Source organism: Martes martes, assembly GCF_963455335.1.
Source record: "Martes martes genome assembly, chromosome: 1".
Taxonomy (NCBI): Eukaryota; Metazoa; Chordata; class Mammalia; order Carnivora; family Mustelidae; genus Martes; species Martes martes.
Window position 1 is genome coordinate 116,759,614 of NC_137888.1, and position 22,404 is coordinate 116,782,017.

Genomic DNA, 22,404 nt, shown 5'->3' on the forward strand with positions numbered 1-22,404 from the left:
CTCAGGCCAGCAGCCGGTGGGGACAAGTTCACCTCTCTTCCTCACACCGCAGCTTCTGTGCCAAGGAGCTTCCCTGGGGGAGCCTGAGGGACTTTCCGGAGCCATGAGGGGGGCCCAATGGAGAAGGGTCCCCTGGGTGTTCCTGAGCTGCTTATGTTTCTGCCTCCTTTGGCCAATGATCCTGGGTAAGTGATGCACCTGGGGCATGGAAAAGCTGAATTCAGGGAGCTGGGGCTGTCATGAAGAGAGGGTGAGAGAGGTGGGGGGAAGGAAGGGGGAGGAGGATGAGAGGGGGAGAGGGAGACAAGGAGGGAGGGAGAGGGATGAGAGAGAAGGGATGGGCCAAGGTGGGGGGAGAGGTGGGAGAACACTAGAGAGAGAAGAGGAGACAGAGACAGTGCAAAGCAGAGAGGTGTGTAGGGGGCAGGAGTGGCCTGGTTTGGGGAAACCCATGGAGGGGAAACAGGGTTTTATTTTATGGGGAGAAAGAGACAGTCGGTGGAACTGTAGAAAGAGGGAGAGAGAGTTGAGGAGAGAGGCTGATGGTTAAAACGGAAAAGCTGGGTGACAGGACCTGAGGGAAAACTGACATAAAGATGCAGAGTCAGAGGAAAAGACAGGTGAGAAACAGGTGCATCAAACTGAGCGAGCGAGAGAGAGAGAGAGAGAGAGAGAGAGAGGGAAAGGGAAAACCGGAGGAGACACGCAGACCTGAAAGGAAGGGGCTGAGGAAGAGGACAGGCAGACTGGTTTAGAAACAGGAGGGGACCAGAGGGCACCCCAGGTGCCTGGCTGTTGGCTTCTTGCCTCTGACCTGGGACTGAAAAGACTCTTACTGGGCTAATGCCCTCAGGGCCAGGCTCATAGGCCTGGTGTTGATCTTGGCCTTCTCCACACACCCCCACTTCCCTTCTCTGAATGGAACCGGTGTAGGGGGCGGAAGCAAGGCCTGTTGGGGAAGTCCGCTTGACATCCCGCCGTCCTCCCCCTTCCAAGCTGCCCCTCTCTGGCTCCAGGACCGGGTTTCATTCTGTGTTTCCGGGTGTCTGCGTCTTCCGAGGGGCTCTGGGGGCCAGGAGAGGATGAGGGGTCAGAATCCCAAACCAGAGAAATAATTCACAGCTCTTTCCCCTCTTCGACAGGCCTGGGGCAGCTTTCAGGCAAGGGATCATTTCTTGGGAGGGGGTCAGAAGGAATTTACTCTCTTACAGGTAGTAAGAGACCCAGAACAGGGAAGTAGAATGTTCTGCCTTCCTTGAAATGTGTAAGGGTTTGGCTAAGAGCAAATGAAACAACTACCATCTCCCCAACGGTCTAACCCTCCCACCGCACACACCCCCCTCCCCTCCACCCAACCTACCCATCACGTGTTAAGGAAACAGAGGCCAGAAGAAGCCTCCAGAGCCTCTGGTGGTTAGCCACTTAGGAGCAAAAGAGAGGGCTGTGGAAGAAGGAGTGTGGGAGTCATCACGGTGGGAGTGGGGAGGAGGTGACTTGAATTTAGGGGACCTGGGGCCCAGTCTTGGCTTTGGCACTAACTGATGTGGTCACTATGTCCAGGTCCTGTTGTCTTTTCTCTCTCTCTAGGCCTTGGTTCCCCTATATAAAAAGTGGGGTGGTGGGTGGCATGACCTCTGGATTCCCACGTTCTCAAGTTTTGATATTCTGTGACATAAAGTCAACAGAAAAGGATTCAGTACCAACTCTGCCCTTCGCCCTGCCTTAGGGTTCTCTTGCTCAGGGGGAGTCAGGGAGTTGGTAGGAGAAGAGCCCAGAGGGGGTGCGGGTGGCCAGGAAAAGCCATGGGGAGCCACGGGGTATGAACGAGAGAAGGAGGAAAGGACCATGAGGGTGAGGGCCTAGAAGAAGTACAGTGATCTTCTGGAGTGTTGGGGCCCGTGCACTGTTGAGGGGACAAGATGGAGCCTGGCCTGGAAAGGAGGTGGGTGTGGGGTGGGAAGTGCTGCCCCAAGCACCTGACTGAGCATTTGGAGAACATGGAAGGAAAGACAGTCTCCACAGGACAGGTAGTTAACCCCCATCATGTACTCCATCAGGGAGCTTCCAGGCGAGCAGAAACTGGTCAGTCCTCTTCCCTTGGATCACTGAGGGTGAACCATCTGGCAGAATCTGGGGTCTGTTTCCACACTTGCTGCAGGCATCCTCACCCAGGCAGAGCCCCTGCGTGCGGCTAGAGGGAAAGCCCTGGGGTTCCCATGAAGATGCTGCAGTGGTAAGGGCTTTCTTAGGGAAAAGCTCTGGCTGTCAAAAGTCAAAGGGGTAAAGGAAGGTGGACAGAGGTGGGCTGGACAGAGAGCCAATGGAAGTCAGAGTGACCAGTGGCTTCAGGCCAGGCTTCATTCTGACTCGGAAAGAAGCCTGGCACCCCTGATTCCACGCCCCACAGCAAGGAAACTGGGTCAAAATCAAACCCAGTCTCCAATCCTATCAGTGTCCCTGTAACTGAGGGACTGCTGCCTTGCCCAAGGCCACCACTGGGAGGTTACAGGCTGCCACAAGCGCAGGCCAGAGGAGACAGCATCACGGAGGGCCCCACGGGGCTGGGTCTCCTGCTGTCCCTCTCTCAGAGAACCTCCAGTCTGTCTGGGGTAGGCCTACCCAACTTGCCACCAAGGCCACGGGACATCTGCCCCCACCCTCACGCTCTGCCCCAGGAGACTCTCGCTACGCTTGGAGACACCAAGGAGAGAGCCCCTGAACAAGAGGTCCTAATAAGAAAACAGGTCAAATTTAGGCTGGCGGCTCAGCCACATGTACAGCAAAGAGCAGAAACTTCAAGTCAGAAAACCTTGAGTGAGTGTTGCCTCCTAGCCAGCCCCAGGGGCATGAGAAGAGTCCCTTTAGCTTGGTGTCTTTATTAGCAGAATGAGTTAAATGCCAAGCGACTATTTCATAGGGTCGTGGTGAGCATAAAAGGAGGTCGTCTCTGGTGTAAAGTAGAAGAACCATAAAATCTTGTTTGAGAGAAGGGACTGCTCCCTTTTAGAGCTGGGGAGATTGGGGGTGAGGAGGGTGAAGCCAGGAATGGAATGGACATCTCTACGGGCAAAGGTGTGTTCATTCAAGCAGGCATTCTCAAACCTCCAAAAGGCCACCCTTGTCCTTCCTGTGGGCTTGCAAGGGCTGGCTTGGCTTATTTAGAATGTGGCTTCTGGCCTGAGCTGCCCCTGAAGGCTGGCTCTGCTGTCAGGCAGCTCCCCCGCACCCCACTAGAGCTGAGCCCACGGCTTCTTGGGGCGTTGCCCATTGACCTCCTTCCCACCCTTGATTTCTGGGCTCGACTCTGGAGGCTGAGGCTGTCCTGGCAGTGTCTGACCGGAGAGTGATTTATGTCTTTGTGACCAGGAGAGGCCAAGAAGCAGTTGAATTTTTATGTGCTCCAAACAAGTGCTTTTGCTGTCTATCCCCTGGTTTCATGGCACTCTGAAATGCTGGCACCCTAAATGCTTCAGATAGGTGCCTCCTGCCGCTCTTGGGGCCACTTCTTTGAAGGGCAAGATGGAAGACTTTATAGGCGTCTCTCCTCCTTCTTCCAAATGTCCTCCTAGAATGCTCGTCTTTCCTTCCACTGAGCTGAATTCATGGCAAGCAGACCCTTAGTTGTCACCATATACCTGTTCCCCAGCACAGCGCTGAGGTGTGGGGCCGAAACGAAGTCACGTTGTGCTCCAGGGAGCTTCTGGCACTTTGTAGAGGTCCAAATGGTCAGCATCTTCCTTGAGACCCTGAAGAGGCCCCAGGAACTTGGTGTGGGTGCTTGTGCCCGAGGCCTCCACCATCACGGCGCTGCTCCAACAGAGGGCGCTAGCTTCCTCTGCAGGCAGCTCGGTGTGCATTTTTAAGGTCTGCATGGACATTTACTCTCTTCGTAAACGCCCCCAACTACAATAGCAACTTGAGTCCCAAAAGGCCTGTTGGCGATGGGCTTTGAGCTTGGAGTTCTTCATTCACTTGTTGAACCTCTACTCATGCCAAGCGCTCTAGATACAAAGACAAATAAGTCGCATGTGGTTCCTGCCTCCAAAATTTTTAAAGGTCACACAGCCAGTAAGTAGGGCAGGTGGGACTAGAATCCAAATTTCCTGACTCCTCCTCGTTTCCTGGGTTTGCACTGCATAACGAAACATTTTACAGAGGAATCTCCAGCCCAGCCCAGCCCAGCCCACCAATGAGGACAAACAGAAGCACTCACAACCCCTGCTGAGATATTCATTTGTTCGTTCATTCGTTCATCTGTTCATACGTGTGTTAATTAGACAACTATTTAAGGAGTGCCTGACATTGTTCTAGGGCAGAACTGTGTGTACACTGTGAGAGATGGAACAGACAGGGCCCAGCCTCCTGGAGCGAAGATCTAGTATGCAGAAAGAAAGAAAATAGTTACAGAAAAATTCCCAGCCACAACTGTGGTATTATGTTGAACGAATGTTCTGGTGAGAGCAAAGTAGGGAGACTTCATTTAGATTAGTTAAGTCCAGGAAGGCCTCTCTGACCAAGGGCTGCCCTCTGAGCTGAGACGAGAAGGCAGAGTATTAAGTCAGGGGAGGCAGTGGGGGGAAGGAGCACAAGCCAGGCAGAGGAAGACGTGCAGAGGCAGGAAAGAACTTGACTGGGAAGGACTTGAAAGAGGTAGGCCCGGTTTAGATCACACAGGGTCTGGTAAACCATGGAATGGCTTATGGGTTTTAAGGAACTAGAAGGGGCAGAGAGTGAGGGGTTTCAGGTAGAGGAGTGACATAGTCAGATTTGAATTTTGGAGTGATTCCTGGATACAGTGGAGGAAAATGGATTGGAAGTGGCCAAGGGTGAAGTGGGAGACTGGCTAGCTGCTGGCTGTAGGAGTCCAGGCAGAAGACACTATGGCTGGCCCGATGGTAGCTGAGGAGATCGGAGAAGGGAACGGAAAAGTGAAAACAGCAACAGGTCACAAGGGCAGCTGCCTTCACCGAGATCCCAGACGTTTGTAATGACCAAGATAACGGGCAGCACTAAGTGCCGTTTATTGAACTGAAGTACTGAGCTAAGCACTTCACGTGCAGCACACGCATTGGTGTTACTGTTATCTACCATCATCCCACTCTTACAGCTAAGGACCTCGAGCCTCAGAGAGGTCAAGTAACTTGTCCAACTCACACAGTGAATGTTGGTCACTTTGACTCTAGAACCCATGCTTTTAGCCACTCTGTGGCCATGTTGGATTCTGCTGTTCATTGTTCCTGTCAGGCTCAGAAAGGACCTAGTTGGGGGGGTCAGAAGCGCCATGTCTGTGAGGAATCACAGCTAAAACAACCAAGCAACCACTAAATTACAGTAGTGACTACAGTCTTGCTTTCTTGCTTCATGTCTTTCTTCCCCGAGTCAGAGACCAGCCGACTATGTGCTGACGGAACTGAGGTATTGAAAAAGCCTCTTTCATAATTTGCTTCTTCAAGCATCTCCTTCCTTTTCCTCATTAGTAAACGGAGCCACCTCCTTTAAGCTGATCTCAAACATTTAGGTCAGAAGCACTGTGAAAAAAAATTTAGACTGCCCTTCACAGTTGGCTCCAAGGCAAGAACTTTGTCTTTCTTTTCCAACTATACCCACTGAAGTCACAGCAGTTTGTGACTAGTGGATATGCCTATCCACTAGGTGTTTCTTCACCTTGCAGACTGTCACAGGTCATCTGACTGAACCTCTCCAGCATTAGGCAGCAGCACCAAGGTTACCCTGGTGAAAACCCCAGAAGTTCCAGAACCTAGTCAAGAAATGCCAAAATCCAGCTTCCACGACATGTTCACAACCTTCTTTTCCCCACCCCTTCCTCTCCTCAGAAGTTTGATCTCTAGCCTCCACCCTTTGGTTTTGGAGCTCATCTCTCCCTGGCTCCCATCTGAGGCAGTCATACCCTCCTAGCCTAGGGTTGCCTTCAGGAGTTTGGCTACCTTCTGCTGTAGTGGTGGTTGTACTTCCCAGGCAGCAGCCATCGGGTTGGCCTCCTCCTGGCCCCGGGGCCGCTGCAACAGTGACAGGAGAAACAGGTGCAGCCTCACACTCTCTCCAAACCTCAGCTGAAGGAACCAAAGACCAGGATATGGGGCCACATGAATCTGTTTATTCAACAGACATCCATGAAGAGATCCTTGTATGCCAGCCGCCATTCTCGGCGCTGAAAATATCTCAAGATCAGTAATCCCAAGGACATTCCGAGTTAGCGACTTTACTCATCTTGAATTCTAAGAACAATGGAGGAAAAATACCCAATGGACACAAAACTAGTCACAGTTCCTGTTTCCTCTAAGGTGAAAGTAGAAACACAAACCATAGCTACCACCTCCATTGTTACCTGTCAGCCCCTACAGCTGTGGCTCCAATAGCCATTGTAGCTATCATCTCACACCCACAGAAGGTCCCTAAGGGGTATTTCTGGGAACTCTTCTGCTCCCAAACTCTGACCATAGAGGGGCGGCATCCTGAAATCACCCACAGCCCAGGAACAGCTCAGAAATCTCATTCCTTGGTCAAGAATTTCTGAGGGAATGACAGTCTTCAATCCTGAGAAGCACCGACCCAGCTGTGTGTGAGCAACAGTTTCCATGACCTAGTTCTTCTTCTGTGAGAGGGGCTGAGGTAGCACCCAGAACCCAGTTACCAACTTTAGGGTGAGAGCTGTGCCAATTCTGAGGCTGACACACACATAGATTGCCCTTGGCTCCCAAATAGGGAGGCCAGACAGGTAGTCCTGCCACCCTCTGCCAACCTCTTTATAACTTCCAGGGGACCTGCTTCCCATCCATGAGTCCATTTTCTCTTCACGGCTATCTTCACAGGTGGGTGCTTCCTTAGCTCTCTACTGCCCCAGGCACAGCGTAGCAAAGAGCCCCACCAATCAGGAAATAGCATCAGAAAATTGAAACTTTGTGGTGATTTGGCTCTTGGGTTCCTCACATCCAGTTCCAGGAATAACTCAAGACAAACAGACCAGGCACTAAGAATAAACCTCTGCCCACAATGCACACATGTAAGATGGAGGCTTTGTTTCTCCTCAAGGAGTGATTCACCAGCTGTGAGAATGTTTTCTCCCCCCAGCATCACCACTGCTGCCACTGCTCCTTCAGCTAAGTCAACAACACACCCATCACCTCCTCCTACCTGTGGAATCACCAGAGGGCTGCAAAAAAGAAACGATGCTTATCAATACCATCAACCTCTGCATCCCTGTTGCCCTGAGAGGACTCATACAAGTGTTAGATACCTCCTAACAGATAGAGTTTAGTAACTGCCTTGCTGAGCGCTCTCTCACTGCCATGGTAGCCAAGAAACCCATGGAGGGTTCCGGGACTCTGAGGGAGGAATGCCCCACCTCCTGGCCAGCCCTGGTGCCCTCATTAGCCCTTGATGGAAACTCCTCTGAGAAAACTTCTTTTAAGAAGTTTTCTTTTTGTCACCCCAAGGGGTCAACAACCATTGTAGCTCACTGGCATCATCACAGAAAAGGAGACACCAGGAAAATTGGCAGAAATAGCCTGGTATCACATCATTTGTCTCTGAAAATGTGCTGAACCAGGCTCAGAACCCTCTGCTCGTGGCCGACTAAGAAGTCAGGGAAGGTCAGTCTCCTTTTCTCCACCCTTTACTTCAGCTCTCCTGAGGAAGGGTTGGAAGAGCCCAAACTGTGGAGAGGCCATGTTCTCAGTGACAGTCCCACAGCCAAGCAATACCTCACAGTTTCCAAGCCTTGACTCTTATTGTGAGCCCCTACCCTGTCACTTACAAGGCATGCGGGGTTGGGCAAGTCACTCAGCCTCTCCAAATCTCCGTTTCCTCATCTGTGAAATGGGGGTATTATTAATTAAAAGAAGTTATAAAGTTCTATACAAATATGCAGTATCAACATTTTTACTGTTTATAGAGTCAAAATGTACCTAGTGAGAGAAGTACAAAAGAAATCGCTATTCCCAACTGTATTGACCAATTAACCACAAGTCAGCTGACATTCAAAACCTCAAAGAGGAGACAATGTGGGCAACAGAAACATCTTGGTAATGGGCATTCCTTACAGAAACCACTCTGCGGTACAGACAGAACTATGGACAAGACTACTGAACACTCTTCTCAACCACAGGCTCAGCCAGAACCAAATGGCCTCCCTCTAAGGACACATGTTTCAGGATCCTGATTTCCTTATCACAGTTGTAAGAGGATGACAGGAGCAATTCCAGTCACCCGTCTCGGTGGCCCTGATAAGACAACTAGACCCATGCCCTTAGGATCCAAACAGCTGCCTTCCACAGAGGGCAATACAGGCATTTTCTCAAAGATCCCTGCTAAGGAGACGATGAGACACTCTCCTTTGCAGTTCCCATAGCTGAAGATGAAGCCAGCAGTGGGTGAAGGCAGGGAGTAGGGCAACCGGGAAGAGCAGTTAGCGGCTGCTGTTCAGTATTCAGAGTAATGAGGCTCACATAGCAAAGTGAACGAGAGACCATGATGGGAGCAATAACTCGGAGGAATAATAGTTGGTGCCAAACTGTGATGTTGGGGACAAGGAAAACAAAGGAATCGAAGAGGACTCAGGGAGTTTCTGTCCTGAGTACCTGGGGGCTGATGTTACAGTTAACATAGGAAGACAGAAGAAACAGTCTGAGGAAGTTTGGCTTGGACATGTTGCATTTGACAGGCCAGCCAGGTAATCACTGGAAAGGTGAGTCTGGAAAAATGGGTGTGAAGCCAAAGTAGAATTATAGATTTGTAAGGTGTGAAAGTCGATGTAGTCTAGCCAGAGAGAAGCTGTAGGAAGAAAGGCAAAAGCTGGAGATGACACCCAGAAGACTGACTTCCTCTGGAAGCTGAGAAGAGAAGAGAAATGGCCCAGGTTGCAGAAGTAATGGGGAGAGCACTGGATGAGCAGAGTCCTTCCAATGGAGGAGGCCGTGCCGATAGTGAGGAGACACTGGCTGAGGAGAATCTTAATGTGGGTGCTCAGTAAATCTTTTGTTGACAGGATGAATAGATGTTGGTGCTGGATTTCAGAGACTAATGAGAACTGAAGAAAATTGGTTTTGATGATTAGGAAGGAGGGTTTTTATAACTTTTCGGGAATGTGGTTTTGGTGAGGTGACTGGGGTGGAGGGTAGAGTATAAGGAGTAGATAGATGGTAAAAAAGAGGTGGAGAGTATAGACCTGACTTTCAGGATGCTCGTGGCTGAAACAAAAGATAAGGGATAAGGATGGAGGAAAGACTTAGTTTAGGTCAAGAGAGACTGAAACAGGGGCGCCTGGGTGGCTCAGTGGGTTGAGACTCTGCCTTCGGCTCAGGTCATGATCTCAGGGTCCTGGGATTGAGCCCCGCATCGGGCTCTCTGCTCAGCGGGGAGCCTGCCTCCCCCCTCCGCCCTCTCTGCCTGCCTCTCTGCCTACTTGTGATCTCTGTCCATCAAATAAATAAATAAAATCTTAGAGAGAGAGAGAGAGAGAGAGAGAGAGACTGAAACGCATTTGTAAGCAGAAGAGAGGGAGACTCTCAGACAGAGAGGTGATGGGCTGAGCCACCCGAGGAGGGAAGAGGGGAGCAGAGTGGGCACCGGGTCTGTCTGTGTGTGTCTCTCTCTGTGTAGCCTTTTGGTAGAGAGTCAGCCCATTTTGGGGGCCAGGATGAGGGACCAGGTGAAGGCAGAGACGTTTCCTGGTGAAGAAGTTTCTAGGACATAGGAGATCAAGTTAGATGGTCTTTTCAGTGAAGTAGAAGAGGGACTCTCATAGAGAAGGAGGGAGAGGAGAAGAGAGAAAAAATGTTTCTCTCAAATATCAACTCTGCACACTCAAATCCCTAGCTCTCAGCTCTGCAAATACATTATGCATTTGGCCAGGTCAAGAACGACATATTTCAGTTGTCTAAGAATCTGATAGGAGCTGAAGAGCTGGGCTTGCATGCTGTTAAAAAATGAGGTCTATTCATTCCAGCAAAACTTGAGCACCAAGAATAAGGCTGGGGATATTCTTGAGAATCATGCTTGATCAAGCCCCCAGATTTCATTGCCTTACAACTTCAGTGAGGTGGTTTTAGCTTACAAAAAAAGCTTCTACTCGTCCTCCTCCTCCTCCTCCTCCTTCTTTTTACAATTTTATTTATTTGTTTTCGAGAGAGAGCACAAGCGGAGGGAAATGGGGAGGGAAAAGCAGGCTCCCACTGAGCAGGGAGCCCAATGCGGGGCTTGATCCCAGGACCCTGGGATTATGACCCGAGCTGAGGGTGGACACTTAACCGCCTGAGCCGCCCAGGTGCCCCTTACCAAAAATTCTTAAGAGCAGATACTATTATTTTGTTTTAAGGACAGTGTTCCTTAAAATGTGGCCCATAGATCGCGGGTATCAAAATCACCCTGCACATGTGTGAAGGGCAGATTCCTGGACCCCCCTCCATGTAGGGAATCAGATTCTGGTGGCGGGCCCCAGAATCCACTTCTACAAGTTACCCCAGGGATTTGGAGGCACCCTATCTTCTGAGAACCACTTTCTTACCAAGAAGAGCTCCTTTATGCCTCTCTCCCCTACCAGGATTTCTTGCGGAGGAATAACTCACTTGAGGTTAGCAAACTGTTTTCCTACATTGCTGACTAATCCATGGAAGGAGTGGCTTAAGACTTGTTTAAATGGTGGTGAAAGACAGATATGGTAGTGTAGTTTTGATATAACTAATGCTAATCTCTTCCTCCTAAAGACAAGCCCAACAGATTTAAAGACTTGTTAAGGCTGTGCCTTCTCCCCTCCAGGAGTAAACAAGAGTTATCAACCTGAAGGGGCTCACTTGTTTTCTTATTCATTGGAGCAGGAGAGTCTAGTCAACTCAGCCCAGGACAGGCACATCTTTTAAACAAAGGTTCAAAAGCAGGACACAGCCCTGTTGGACAAGATTTAGAACTGGTACTGCCAAGTACAAATGTTTTCCAAAGGGGGAGAGTAGGGGCACCTGAGTGGCTCAGTTGGTTACTATCTGCCTTCAACTCAGGTCACGATCTCAGGGTCCTGGGATCAAGCCCCGCATTGCCCCTCCTTTTCCCTCCCCCCATGCTCTCTCTCTCTCTCAAATAAATAAATAAAATCTTAAAAAAAAAAACACAAAGGGAAAGAGGATTGGGAAATAGCTAATGGGGCTGTAAATCAGCATGACTTCTCTGTCAAGAAATTTGGCGGTATGAATTAATGACATGAAAGTTGTTAATGACAGCATTAACCAGTAAGTCTACTTACAGAAATTTCTGTTAAGGAAATGAGCTGAAATAATGAAAACAAAACAAAATATTATACCCAAAGATAGTCATCAAAGATTTATTTATGATAGCAACACATTGGAAACAGCCTAAGCATCCACCAGTAAGTTAAATAGGGGCTGTCCCTATGATGGAATATCATTTAAAGTATAAAGGCGACATCCAATGTTCCATAGGGGCATGGACACACACGCATGCACACACACACACACACACGCTTACACAGACCTACTAGCGACACATGGAATAAGCATTAAATAAGGTTTATTAGGGAAAACCTTACAAGCAAAGCAAAGAACCAGTAGAGTGTACATGGTTCTTGGGCTCTCATTGTCTCCAGAGGGGTGGTTAGAGCTAGCTAAGCCCACGGAATTCAGTGTTCCGGGAGAGACACTTGCCCTCGTGCTGCACTGTTGCAGGGAAATGGAAATGGGAATGGTGGCAAAGAAAGCTTTCAGTGGAGGGAATGATTTTGTTGGGAAAAGGGGCCCCCAGAGCTCAGCAAGGGAACTTTGCATACAACACCCAGGATCTTGCTGTTGGGCTTAGTTGAACCAGTCCCTCCCTCCCAGTCGCCCCCACCCTGCTGCCCCGGCCCCTGGCCAGCACTTCCTTGCCTCCAAAAGGGAGGAGAGAAGGAACTATACCACCCAAGGCATAAAAGATTTGTCTCCTCAGGCTATGTTTAGAAAGAATAAATACACAAAGAGATGCTCATAATATCAGATAAAGTTTTAAAAAATGGATGCAAAGTTATATATGTTGGCTAAGTTAAACTATATATATATATATTTTTTTTTAAAACAAAAAAGTGCTGGAAGGACACACATTAATGTGGTTTTCTATTTCTTAAATTCCACATATGAGTGAAATCATGATAATTGTCTTTCTCTGATTGACTTACTTCGCTTAGCATAATACCCTCTAGTTCCATTCACGTCGTTGCAAATGGCAAGGTTTCATTTTTTTGATGGCGGAGTAATATAACAGAGGATCATAGGGGAAGGGAGGGGAAAAATAAAATAAAATGAAATCAGAGAGGGGGACAAACCATAACAGACTCTTAACTATAGGAAACAGACTGAGGGTTGCTGGAGGGGAGGGCGGTGGGGGGATGGAGTAACTGGGTGATGGGCATTAAGGAGGACACGTGATGCAATGAGCACTGGGTGTTGTATGCAAGTGAATTAGAATTACTAAATTCTACCCTGAAACTAAAATACACTCTATGTTAATTAATTGACTTTAAATAAAATAAAATAATGCGTTTGTTTGGGTAGTGACATTGTGGGGTATGGATCTTTCAATTATCTCTCTTTTGCAATTTTGAAATGATGAATAGATCTTCTTTAATATATTGCAGTGAAGTGGTGTAAATTTGTCCACAGAGATTAAGCACCTCTTTTGTTAGATTTAGTCTTAGGTATTTTATATTTGTCACTATCATAAACACTATCATTTAAAAATATTTTCTTTTGCTGATATATGGAAATAGTTACTTTTACATTTTTAATCATATATGTAGAACTTTGCTAATAATTTGAAATTCGGGGGGCCTTATATGTAAACAATTATAGCATCTACAAGTGATCACAGGGTGTTTCTTCCTTTCCATACCAAAAAGAACTTCTCTATTACTTCATATCCTTGTTTATTTTTATTTTTTTGTTTTATTGCACTAGCTAGACCTTCAGCATAACGTCAAATAAGTAATTGACATGGATTCTTTCCAAATTTTAAAGAAAATGTTTCCAATATTTTATCTTTAAGTATGATGTTTGCTAATGGCTTTTTATTGACATCATTTGTCAGATTAAGAGTTCACTTTTTTTTTTAGTTTGCTTGGAGTTTTAACAGGAATGAGTGTTGAATTTGGTCATATGCTTTTCCTTCAACTGTTGGGATGATTATGTTTTCCCTTCCATTCTGTTTATCTTGTGACTTACATTAATAAAATTCCATATTTTTGCATTTCTGGCTTAAACCCAGCTTGATCATGATGATTTTTTTTTTTAAAATAAATCCAATGTTGAACTTGGTTTGCTAATATTTTGTTTTGGACATTTCCATCTATATTACTGTTGAGATTTATTCATGTATAGTTTTCCTTTCTTCTTTTTAAAAAGATTTTATTTATTTATTGACCAGAGAGAGAGAGAGAGAACAAGCAGCAGGAATGGCAGGCAGAGGGAGAAGCCGAATGAGGGAGAATCAGGCTCCCCAGTGAGCAAGGAGCCCCATGATGGGATCATGACCTGAGCTGAAGGCTCTATTAATGTGGTGGGGCTGAGCCACCCAGGCTAGTTTTCCTGTCTTATACTTTGGTTTTGGTATTAAAGTTATAATAACCTTACAAAATTAGTTGTAGGGCATTCCCTCTTCTACTAAGCTCTGGAAGAGTTTGTATAAAATTGGAATTATCTAATTGCCTATAATATCATCTTAACCTACCTTTTGTGGGTAGGTTTATTTTTTAACTGTTGATTCAATTTAAAATATTTTCTATCAGATTTCTATTTTTTCTCAATTCATCTTATTTTTAAATTACGGTAAAATACACATACATGATATTTACCGTCCTAACCATTTTTAAGTAACAATCCTATGACGTTAAATACATTCACAATGTTTTGCTATTGTCACCACCACACATTTCCAGAACTCTTCACCTGTGAAATTGAAACTTCATATCCATTAAAATAATTACTCCTTATTTCCCTTTTTCTCTCAGCCTCTGCCAATCACCATTGTACTTTCTGTCTCTATGATTTTGACTACTCTAAGTGATTCATTTAAGTGGAGGTTGTACAATGTTTGTCTTTTTGTGACTGGCTTATATCACTGGACATGATTTTCTCAATATTCATGCATGTTACAGCATATGTCTGAATTGCATTCCTTCTTTAAGGCTGTATCACATCCCATTGTATGTATTTCCCACATTTTTCTTATCTGTTCAGTGGATACTTATCAAAGAACACTTGGGTTTCTTTTATGTTTTTAGTTATTATAAATCATGCTGCTGTGAACATCGGTATACAAACACTTCTTCAAGGGCCTGGCTTCATTCTTTTGCAAGTGGATGTCCATTTTGGTTTGTTTGTTTGTTTAAAGATTTTATTTATTTATTTGACAGAGAGAGAGAGAGATCACAAGCAGGCAGAGAGGCAGGCAGAGAGAGAGAGGGAAGCAGGCCCCCCGCTGAGCAGAGAGCCCAATGTGGGGCTCCATCCCAGGACCCTGAGACCATGACCTGAGCCGGAGGCAGAGGCTTCAACCCACTGAGCCACCCAGGCGCCCCATGGATATCCGGTTTTCTCAGCACTCTGTTTATTTAAAAACAAACTGTACTTTTCTCGTTGAATAGTCTTGGTTTCCTTGTCAAAAATCATTTGACTATATATATGAGGGTTTATTTCTGGGTCTCGATTCTATCCCACTGGTCTATAAGTCTGTCTTTATGTCAGTACTACAGAGTTTTGTTTACTATAGGTTTGTAGTAAGTTTTGAAATCAGAAGTGTGAGCCCTCCAACTTTGCTCTTCTTTTTCATGATTGCTTTGGCTGTTTAGGGTCCTTTGAGATTCTATATGAATTTTAGGATAAGTTTTTCTGTTTCTGCAAAAAATGTCATTGGGATTTTGACAGGGATGGCAGCATTGAATTTGTAGGTCACATTGGATAGTACTGACATCCTAACAACATTAAGTCTATTAAACTTGGGGTTTATTTTTATTTATTTGTGCCTTCTTTAATGACTTTCAGCAATATTTTGTAATTTTTATTTTTATTTGTTTAAAGATTTTATTTATTTATTTGACAGAGAGATCACAAGTAGGCAGAGAGGCAGGCAGGGAGAGAGAGAGAAGCAGGCTCCCTGCTGAGCAGAGAGCCCGATGCGGGGCTTGATCCCAGGACCCTGGGATCATGACCTGAGTGGAAGGCAAAGGCTTAACCCACTGAGCCACCCAGGCGCCCTGTAATTTTTATTGTACAAGGCTTTCACCTTCTTAGTTAATTCCTAAGTATTTTTTTTCTTTTTGATGCTATTGTAAACAATTGTTTTTTTTTTTTAATTTCCTTTTTGGATTGTTCATTATTAGTGTTTAGAAATACAACTGATTTTTGATTCAAGGTGTGTTGATCTTGAATCCTACTACTTTGCTGAATTCACTTATTAGTTTTGTAAGTTTTTAGTGTGGAAACTTTAGAGTTTTGTACATATAAGATCATATCATCTATAAACAGAGATAATTGTACTTTTTCCTTTCTAATTTGGATGCCTTTTTATTTCCTTTTTTTTCTTTTCCTTTTCTTTCTCCTTTTTTTTTTTCTTCATAATTGATCTGGCTAGAACTTCCACTACTATGTTGAATACAAATGGTGAAAGCAAGCATCTTTACTTTGTTTCTGATCTTAAGAGAAACAGCTTTCAGTCTTTCACCTTGAGTATGATGTTCATGTTCATTGTGAGAATTCAATATATAATTTGCATTATATTGAGGTAGTTTCCTTTTGCTCCTAGTTTGGAGAGCATTTTTATCATGAAAGAGTGTTGAATTTTGTCAAATGTTTTTTCTATATCAATTGAGATGACCATGTTGTTTCCCACCTTCATTCTATCAATGTGGTGTATTGCATTGATCAAGTTTTGTATGTTGAATCATCCTTGCATTCCAGGAATAAATCTCATTTAGTCATGGTGTATAATCTTTTTAATATGCTGCTAAATCCAGCTTGCTTCTATTTTGTGGAAAAATTTTGCATCAGTGTTCGTAAGAAATACTGGTCCTAAGGGATGTATTTTTTCCCCCTTGTAGTGTATTTGGGTTTGTTATCAGGGTAATGTTGGCCTAAAAGAATGAGTTAGGGTGGGGCGCCTGGGTGGCTCAGTCAGTTGGGTGCCTACCTTCAGCTCAGGTTGTGATCCCAGGGTCCTGGGATTGAGCCCCACATCTGGCTCTCTGCTCAGTGGAGAATCTGCTTCTTCTTCTCCCTCTGCTCCTGCTCTCGCCCTCACTCCCTCTCTCTCTCAAATAAATAAATAAAATCTAAAAAAAAAAAAAAAAAGAATGAGTTAGGGAGTGTTCCTTCCTCTTCAGTTTATTGGAAAAGTTGGAAAAGGATGGTGTTAGCTCTTCTTTGAGTGTTTGGTAGAATTCCCCAGAAGCTATTAGGTCCAGGGCTTCTCTTTGTTGGGAGATTTTTGATCACTGATTCAGTCTCCTTACAAGTTATAGATCTATTCAGATTTTCTATTTCTTTATGATTTAGTCTTGACAGGTTTTGTGTTTCTCAGAAACACACTGATCATTTCGTGGAGGTTATCTAATTTGTTGGTGTAGAACTGTTCACAGTGCTCGCTTATGATCTTTTCTTTCTGTAGAATTGGTGGTAATATCCCCACTTTCATTTCTCATGTCAGTAATTGGAATCTTCTCTCTTTTTTTCTTAGTCCACCTAGCTACAGTTTTATCCATTTCGCTGGTCTTCTCAAAGAAGCAACTTTTGGTTTTATCGATTTTCTCTATTTTTCTGTTCTCTATTTCACATATCTCTGCTCTAATCTTTATTACTTTTTCCTTCTTCTGGCTTTGAGCTTAGTTTTTTCTTCTTTTTCTAGGTCCTTAAGATGCAAAGTTAAGTTCATTTCTAATATTCTTCCTTTCTGTTATCTTCTTTTCTTTCTTTCTTTCTTTGTCTTAATTCACCTTGCCAGAAGTTTGTCTACTGTATCTTCAAAGAACCAACTTTCGGCTTTGTTGATTCTATTTTCAATTGTTTCTGTTTCAGTATGTTCTATTCTTCTCTTAATTATATCCCCCATTCAGTTTTCTTTTCCTTTTTCTTTCTGATTTTTTAAAAAAGATTTTATTTATTTATTTGACAGACAGAGATCACAAGTAGGCAGAGAGGCAGGCAGAGAGAGAGAGGAAGAAACAGGCTCCCCGCTGAGCAGAGAGCCTGATATGGGGTTTGATCCCAGGACCCTGAGACCATGACCTGAGCCAAAGGCAGAGGCTTAACCCCCTGAGCCACCTATGTGCCCCTCTTTCTGAATTTTTTGTTCACCTTCTCTCTGAGGGTTCCAGATTTATGCAGGAGATATTCAATTTACAGTGTCCTGATCTGAGAATGTGTCTCCTTTTCCCATGGAGCCTTTAAAACTCAACGCTCTAGATCTCAAAGAGCTGCAGATCCTGTGGGAGACTGACTTACCATCTCAGGTTTCAGCTCTTTCACTCCTGAGTATTTCTTTCCTTTCTTCTGATCTCAGTCAGCTCTGCACACATTATCTGGTATTTGCAGGTTTTGCCCTTAAAGGCTTATCTCTTCTTCCATATTGCTGGAAACGGAGTTGTACTACAGTTATAGACAAACAAAAATATTTACTTAAAAAAAATTGGGCTATGCTATCATGAAACTTTTGCTGCTGATATTGATTGTAACAGAGGTGATGCAGGTTCTGAAAATATATTAATTGCCAAGAATTTATAATAAATTTAGTAATTCTGTCATGTCTGTAACTTCTGTCTGGTGACTCAAAGTCAGGTAATAGAGCAATGCTCTTATTTATGTTCTTAGGAAAATGAAATAAAGTTGATAATAATTGTGTAGGGGATGTTTTCTAATCTAAACCTTATCTGGAGAAAACAAGTTTTGCAACTTTACTGAAGAGAGTTCAGGCATAAAATTGGAAGTCCTATAAGCAAATCTACTCATCATTCTGAATATAGGAAGTCTCCTTTTAAAGTTGAAGCAGACTCATTTGAGGGTTAAAAAGGGACCCAAGGACCTCCAAGCTCAGTCTGCAGCTCATTCCATGTGTCTGTCCATGCCAGCTTAGAAGTATGTCACCTTTCATTAACTACTATTAACAAAGCACAGGGGTGCCTGTGTGGCTCAGTCAGTTAAGCACCTGCCTTCAGCTTAGGTCATGATCCTGGGGTCCTGGGATCGAGTCCTGTGTCGGGCTCCCTGCTCAGCGGGGAGCTTACTTCTCCATCTCCGTACTGCTTCCCCTGTTTGTACTCTCTTTCTGTGTCAAATAAATAAATAAAGTCTTAAATTAAAACAAACAAACAAACAAACAAAAAAAGGCACAGAAGCTGGCAAGTGAGTCACTTATATTTTTTTGAGTCACTTATATTTTAATAAATTAAAGCTGACTCATAATCATTCGCACTAACCTGAATGCCCAAATTGTTTTCTTCTTTTTTTTTTTTAAGATTTTATTTATTTCTTTGACAGAGAGAGACCACAAGTAGGCAGAGAGGCAGACGGGGGGGGGGGGGGGAGGGGGGAGGAGAGAGAGGGGAAGTAGGCTCCCTGCTGAGCAGAGCTTGCTACAGGGCTTGCTCCCAGGACCCAGAACCCTGAAATCATGACTTGAGCCAAAGGCAGAGGCTCAACCCACTGAGCCACCCAGGCACCCCATCCAAATTGCTTTCTTTAAGAAGAGAAAGTGGTGGAATTATAGTCAACTCCAGGAACTGCTTTTGAACCTTCTTCTTCGTCTCTCTGTGAACTTCATCTGCTCATTTGTGACCCTCCTGTGAACTTCCCAGGTGTAATCTGAAACTGACCCCTGTGCTCAGAGGGTCGAGAGAGACCCAAGAAAGAGGTGGGCCACTCCAGGTTGGTAGGTGACAGTTTTAATAATAGCAAAGGAAACTTAAGTACAGGCTTGTCTTGGGCAGCACCAAGATGAATAGATCCTGGCACCTGCCTGCCAAATCTTACAAGGTTATAGAGAGGCCCTAACTGGGCTCAGTCACATATGTCCCGCAGGTGTTTCCAACACTACGTCACTATCCTAAGGCTGTCCTTGGAGCAGCCTCTGGGAGTAGGAAATGGACATGGAACCCACATTCCCAGGATAAAGGGAGGGGCAAGGAGCCTGCAAGTGCCCAGGGTCCAGCTCTTGGGTCAATGGGGGGTGGGGAGTGTGTCATGTCTTTTTGACGATGTTCACCAACATCATCCCTCCAACTAGTTAGGAACACCAAGGTTAAAAAAAAGTTTGAGTATACCTAGGGAGCCAATGAAAACAAAAAAGAATAAGTTCCTGAAAGAAACAAAACAAAACAAAAGAGACTCACTGTTTCTTGGTTTCTTCTTTGCTCTAAAAGACCCAAGACCCTTAAAGATAAAATTCAGGAGGATAGTCTGCTCTACTGGTTGACTGAGAATTTGTCTGTGACTAGTGGGAGGACAGTCAAATATTTTAAACCAAACAGGCTGGTATTTAAATATTCTGCCTAGCAAGTAAATGGAAAAAAAAATAGGCATGATCAGTTAAATTAACAAGGTGTTATAAAATGAAAAATGTAGAGTACGTACTCTCACTCCTTAGGCTTCTGCTAGATTGGAACAAATGTTAGAAATGAAGGGGGAAAGTAGACCTTTGATTTGTTTGTTTGTTTGTTTGTTTAAAAAAGTTATCGTTCAGGTTGCAAGAGCTAACATTTTCTCCCACTGGGGCACTTAAAACGGTCTGGTAACCGTTCTAGTCTAACTTTGCCCCCCTCTTCATAAGGAAGACTGCTGTGGGTTGTTAGAGTCCTGAGATAGTCACTCTATAGGACTCTTGCCCCTGGACACTGAGCTCTTGTTGCAGAATTTTTCCTTCAAGTTTACTTGTAGGCATATCTAAATCTCCGACCTGGAGCAGGTTTTATTGTCCTGACTCAACCTTGGGCTCATTTAGGCTCAGTGCCAGCTAGTTAGTCAGGGATGCGTGCCGTGCTGTGCAACTGAATGTCTTCCTTCCACATAGACACTTTTTATTGTCCATAGGGAAGGAACTTGTCTTCATCTCTTTGGACCTCTCAGGGCTGTCTTAAGGGAAGAAATATTTGGCAACTTCAGCAAGAAAGACTGGCCACTTCAAGTCAAATAAAAAAGATGAAAACTTAATTTTATTCCAAATTTCTTGAAAAATTGACTGTGTCTTTTTCTTTTAAAAGGGACATTCACATTATAGGGTTTTTTAAAAGTTAGCACATGTAGTTGAGAAATTTACTGTTGGGGCCCTGACTATATATGTCAGAGCCCTCAATCATCTAGAGAAGCCCCTTCTTCTATTTATTTATTTAAAATCATTTTTATTAACATATAATATATTATTTGCCCCAGGGGTACAGGTCTGTGACTCATCAGGCTTACACATTTCACAGCACTCACCATAGCACATACTCTCCCCAGTGTCCATAACCCAACCACCCTCTCCCCACCCCCTTTCTTCTAAATATTAATCATCCTTTGAGTATTTTGAATTTGGCTAATCATGAAAAATCTCCTTCTTCCAGTAAGTATATTGAAATTGGCTATTGTCACCTTGGAGAAAAGAACTCTCTTCAAAGAAGGAGCAGTATCTTGGTCTTGATGTTCATAATACTTAAGAGAACAACATCTCTTGGTAAATGGAAAAGGGTTTTCAGGAAAGACCTAAATACTTCAAGTTTGTTGAAACTGGATTTGTTGTTGTATCTCAATAACTGCAAGGGGGAAAATGTTTTTCAGGGGAACCAAAGATGATTTTTGGAGAAAAAAACCAATTTAAGTTACTGAACTAATGCAAAATATTAAATGAAGTTAGATTGTCATAAATGAACTTCTACTATGATGCCTATCTCTTTACCGATGGGTCCATGCTTTTGTTCAGGTGGTCTAGATAAAGGGCCATACAATGACTTTCATGGACCCTAGGCACTGTTGCCCTCCTGGGGTCCTCACATTGTTAAAAAAAATTACTTTAGTAAAGCTTAAAATCAGGTAACGTGATGCCGCCAGTTTTATTTTTGTTTTTCAACATTTCCTTAGCAATTCGGGGTCTCTTCTGATTCCATACAAATTTTAGGATTATTTGCTCCAGCTCTTTGAAAAATACCAGTGGAATTTTGATCGGAATGGCATTAAAAGTATAGATTGCTCTAGGCAGTATAGACATTGTAACAATGTTTATTCTTCCGATCCAAGAGCATGGAATGGTCTTCCATCTTTTTGTGTCTTCTTCAATTTCTTTCATGAGTGTTCTGTAGTTCCTCGCGTACAGATCCTTTATCTCTTTGGTTAGGTTTATTCCCAGGTATCTTATGGTTCTTGGTGCTATAGTAAATGGAATCGATTCTCTAATTTCCCTTTCTGTATTTTCACTGTTAGTGTATAAGAAAGCTACTGATTTCTGTACATTGACTTTGTATCCTGCCACGTTACTGAATTGCTGTATGAGTTCTAGAAGTTTAGGGGTGGAGTCTTTCGGGTTTTCCATATAAAGAATCATGTCATCTGCAAAGAGAGAGAGTTTGACTTCATTGCCGATTTGGATACCTTTTATTTCTCTTTGTTGTCTGATTGCTGTTGCTAGGACTTCTAATACTATGTTGAACAAGAGTGGTGAGAGTGGGCATCCTTGTCGTGTTCCTGATCTCAACGGGAAGGCTGCAATCTTTTTCCCATTGAGGATGATATTTGCTGTGGGTCTTTCATAGATAGATTTTATGAAGTTCAGGAATGTTCCCTCTATCCCTATACTTTCAACTCTATGGTCAAATAATCTTTGACAAAACAGGAAAAAATATCCAGTGGAAAAAAGACAGTCTCTTCAATAAATGGTGCTGGGAAAACTGGACAGCTATATGTAGAAGAATGAAACTCGACCATTCTCTTACACCGTACACAAAGATAAACTCGAAATGAATAAAAGACCTCAACATGAGACAGGAATCCATCAGAATCCTAAAGGAGAACATAGGCAGTAACCTCTTTGATATCAGCCACAGCAACTTCTTTCAAGACATGTCTCCAAAGGCGAAGGAAACAAAAGCAAAAATGAACTTTTGGGACTTCATCAAGATCAAAAGCTTCTGCACAGCAAAGGAAACAGTCAACAAAACAAAGAGGCAACCCACGGAATGGGAGAAGATATTTGCAAATGACAGTACAGACAAAAGGTTGATATCCAGGATCTATAAAGAACTTCTCAAACTCAACACTCACAAAACAAACAATCATATGAAAAAATGGGCAGAAGATATTAACAGACACTTCTCCAATGAAGACATACAAATGGCTATCAGACACATGAAAAAATGTTCATCATCACTGGCCATCAGGGAGGTTCAAATTAAAA

At 44.2% G+C, this 22,404-nt stretch overlaps 1 protein-coding gene across 1 annotated transcript in view; it reads left to right on the forward strand.

Annotated features, from left to right (window-relative positions):
• Nucleotides 1-103: 103 nt before the first annotated feature.
• MUC4 (mucin 4, cell surface associated) overlaps nucleotides 104-22,404 on the forward strand; it is a gene marked incomplete at both ends in the record, with an annotated part of 53,862 nt that continues 31,561 nt past the window's right edge. Inside the window, one exon of the mRNA XM_080806228.1 lies at nucleotides 104-185. Coding sequence (XP_080662354.1) covers nucleotides 104-185 — 82 coding nt within the window. The remainder of the gene's footprint in view (nucleotides 186-22,404) is intronic.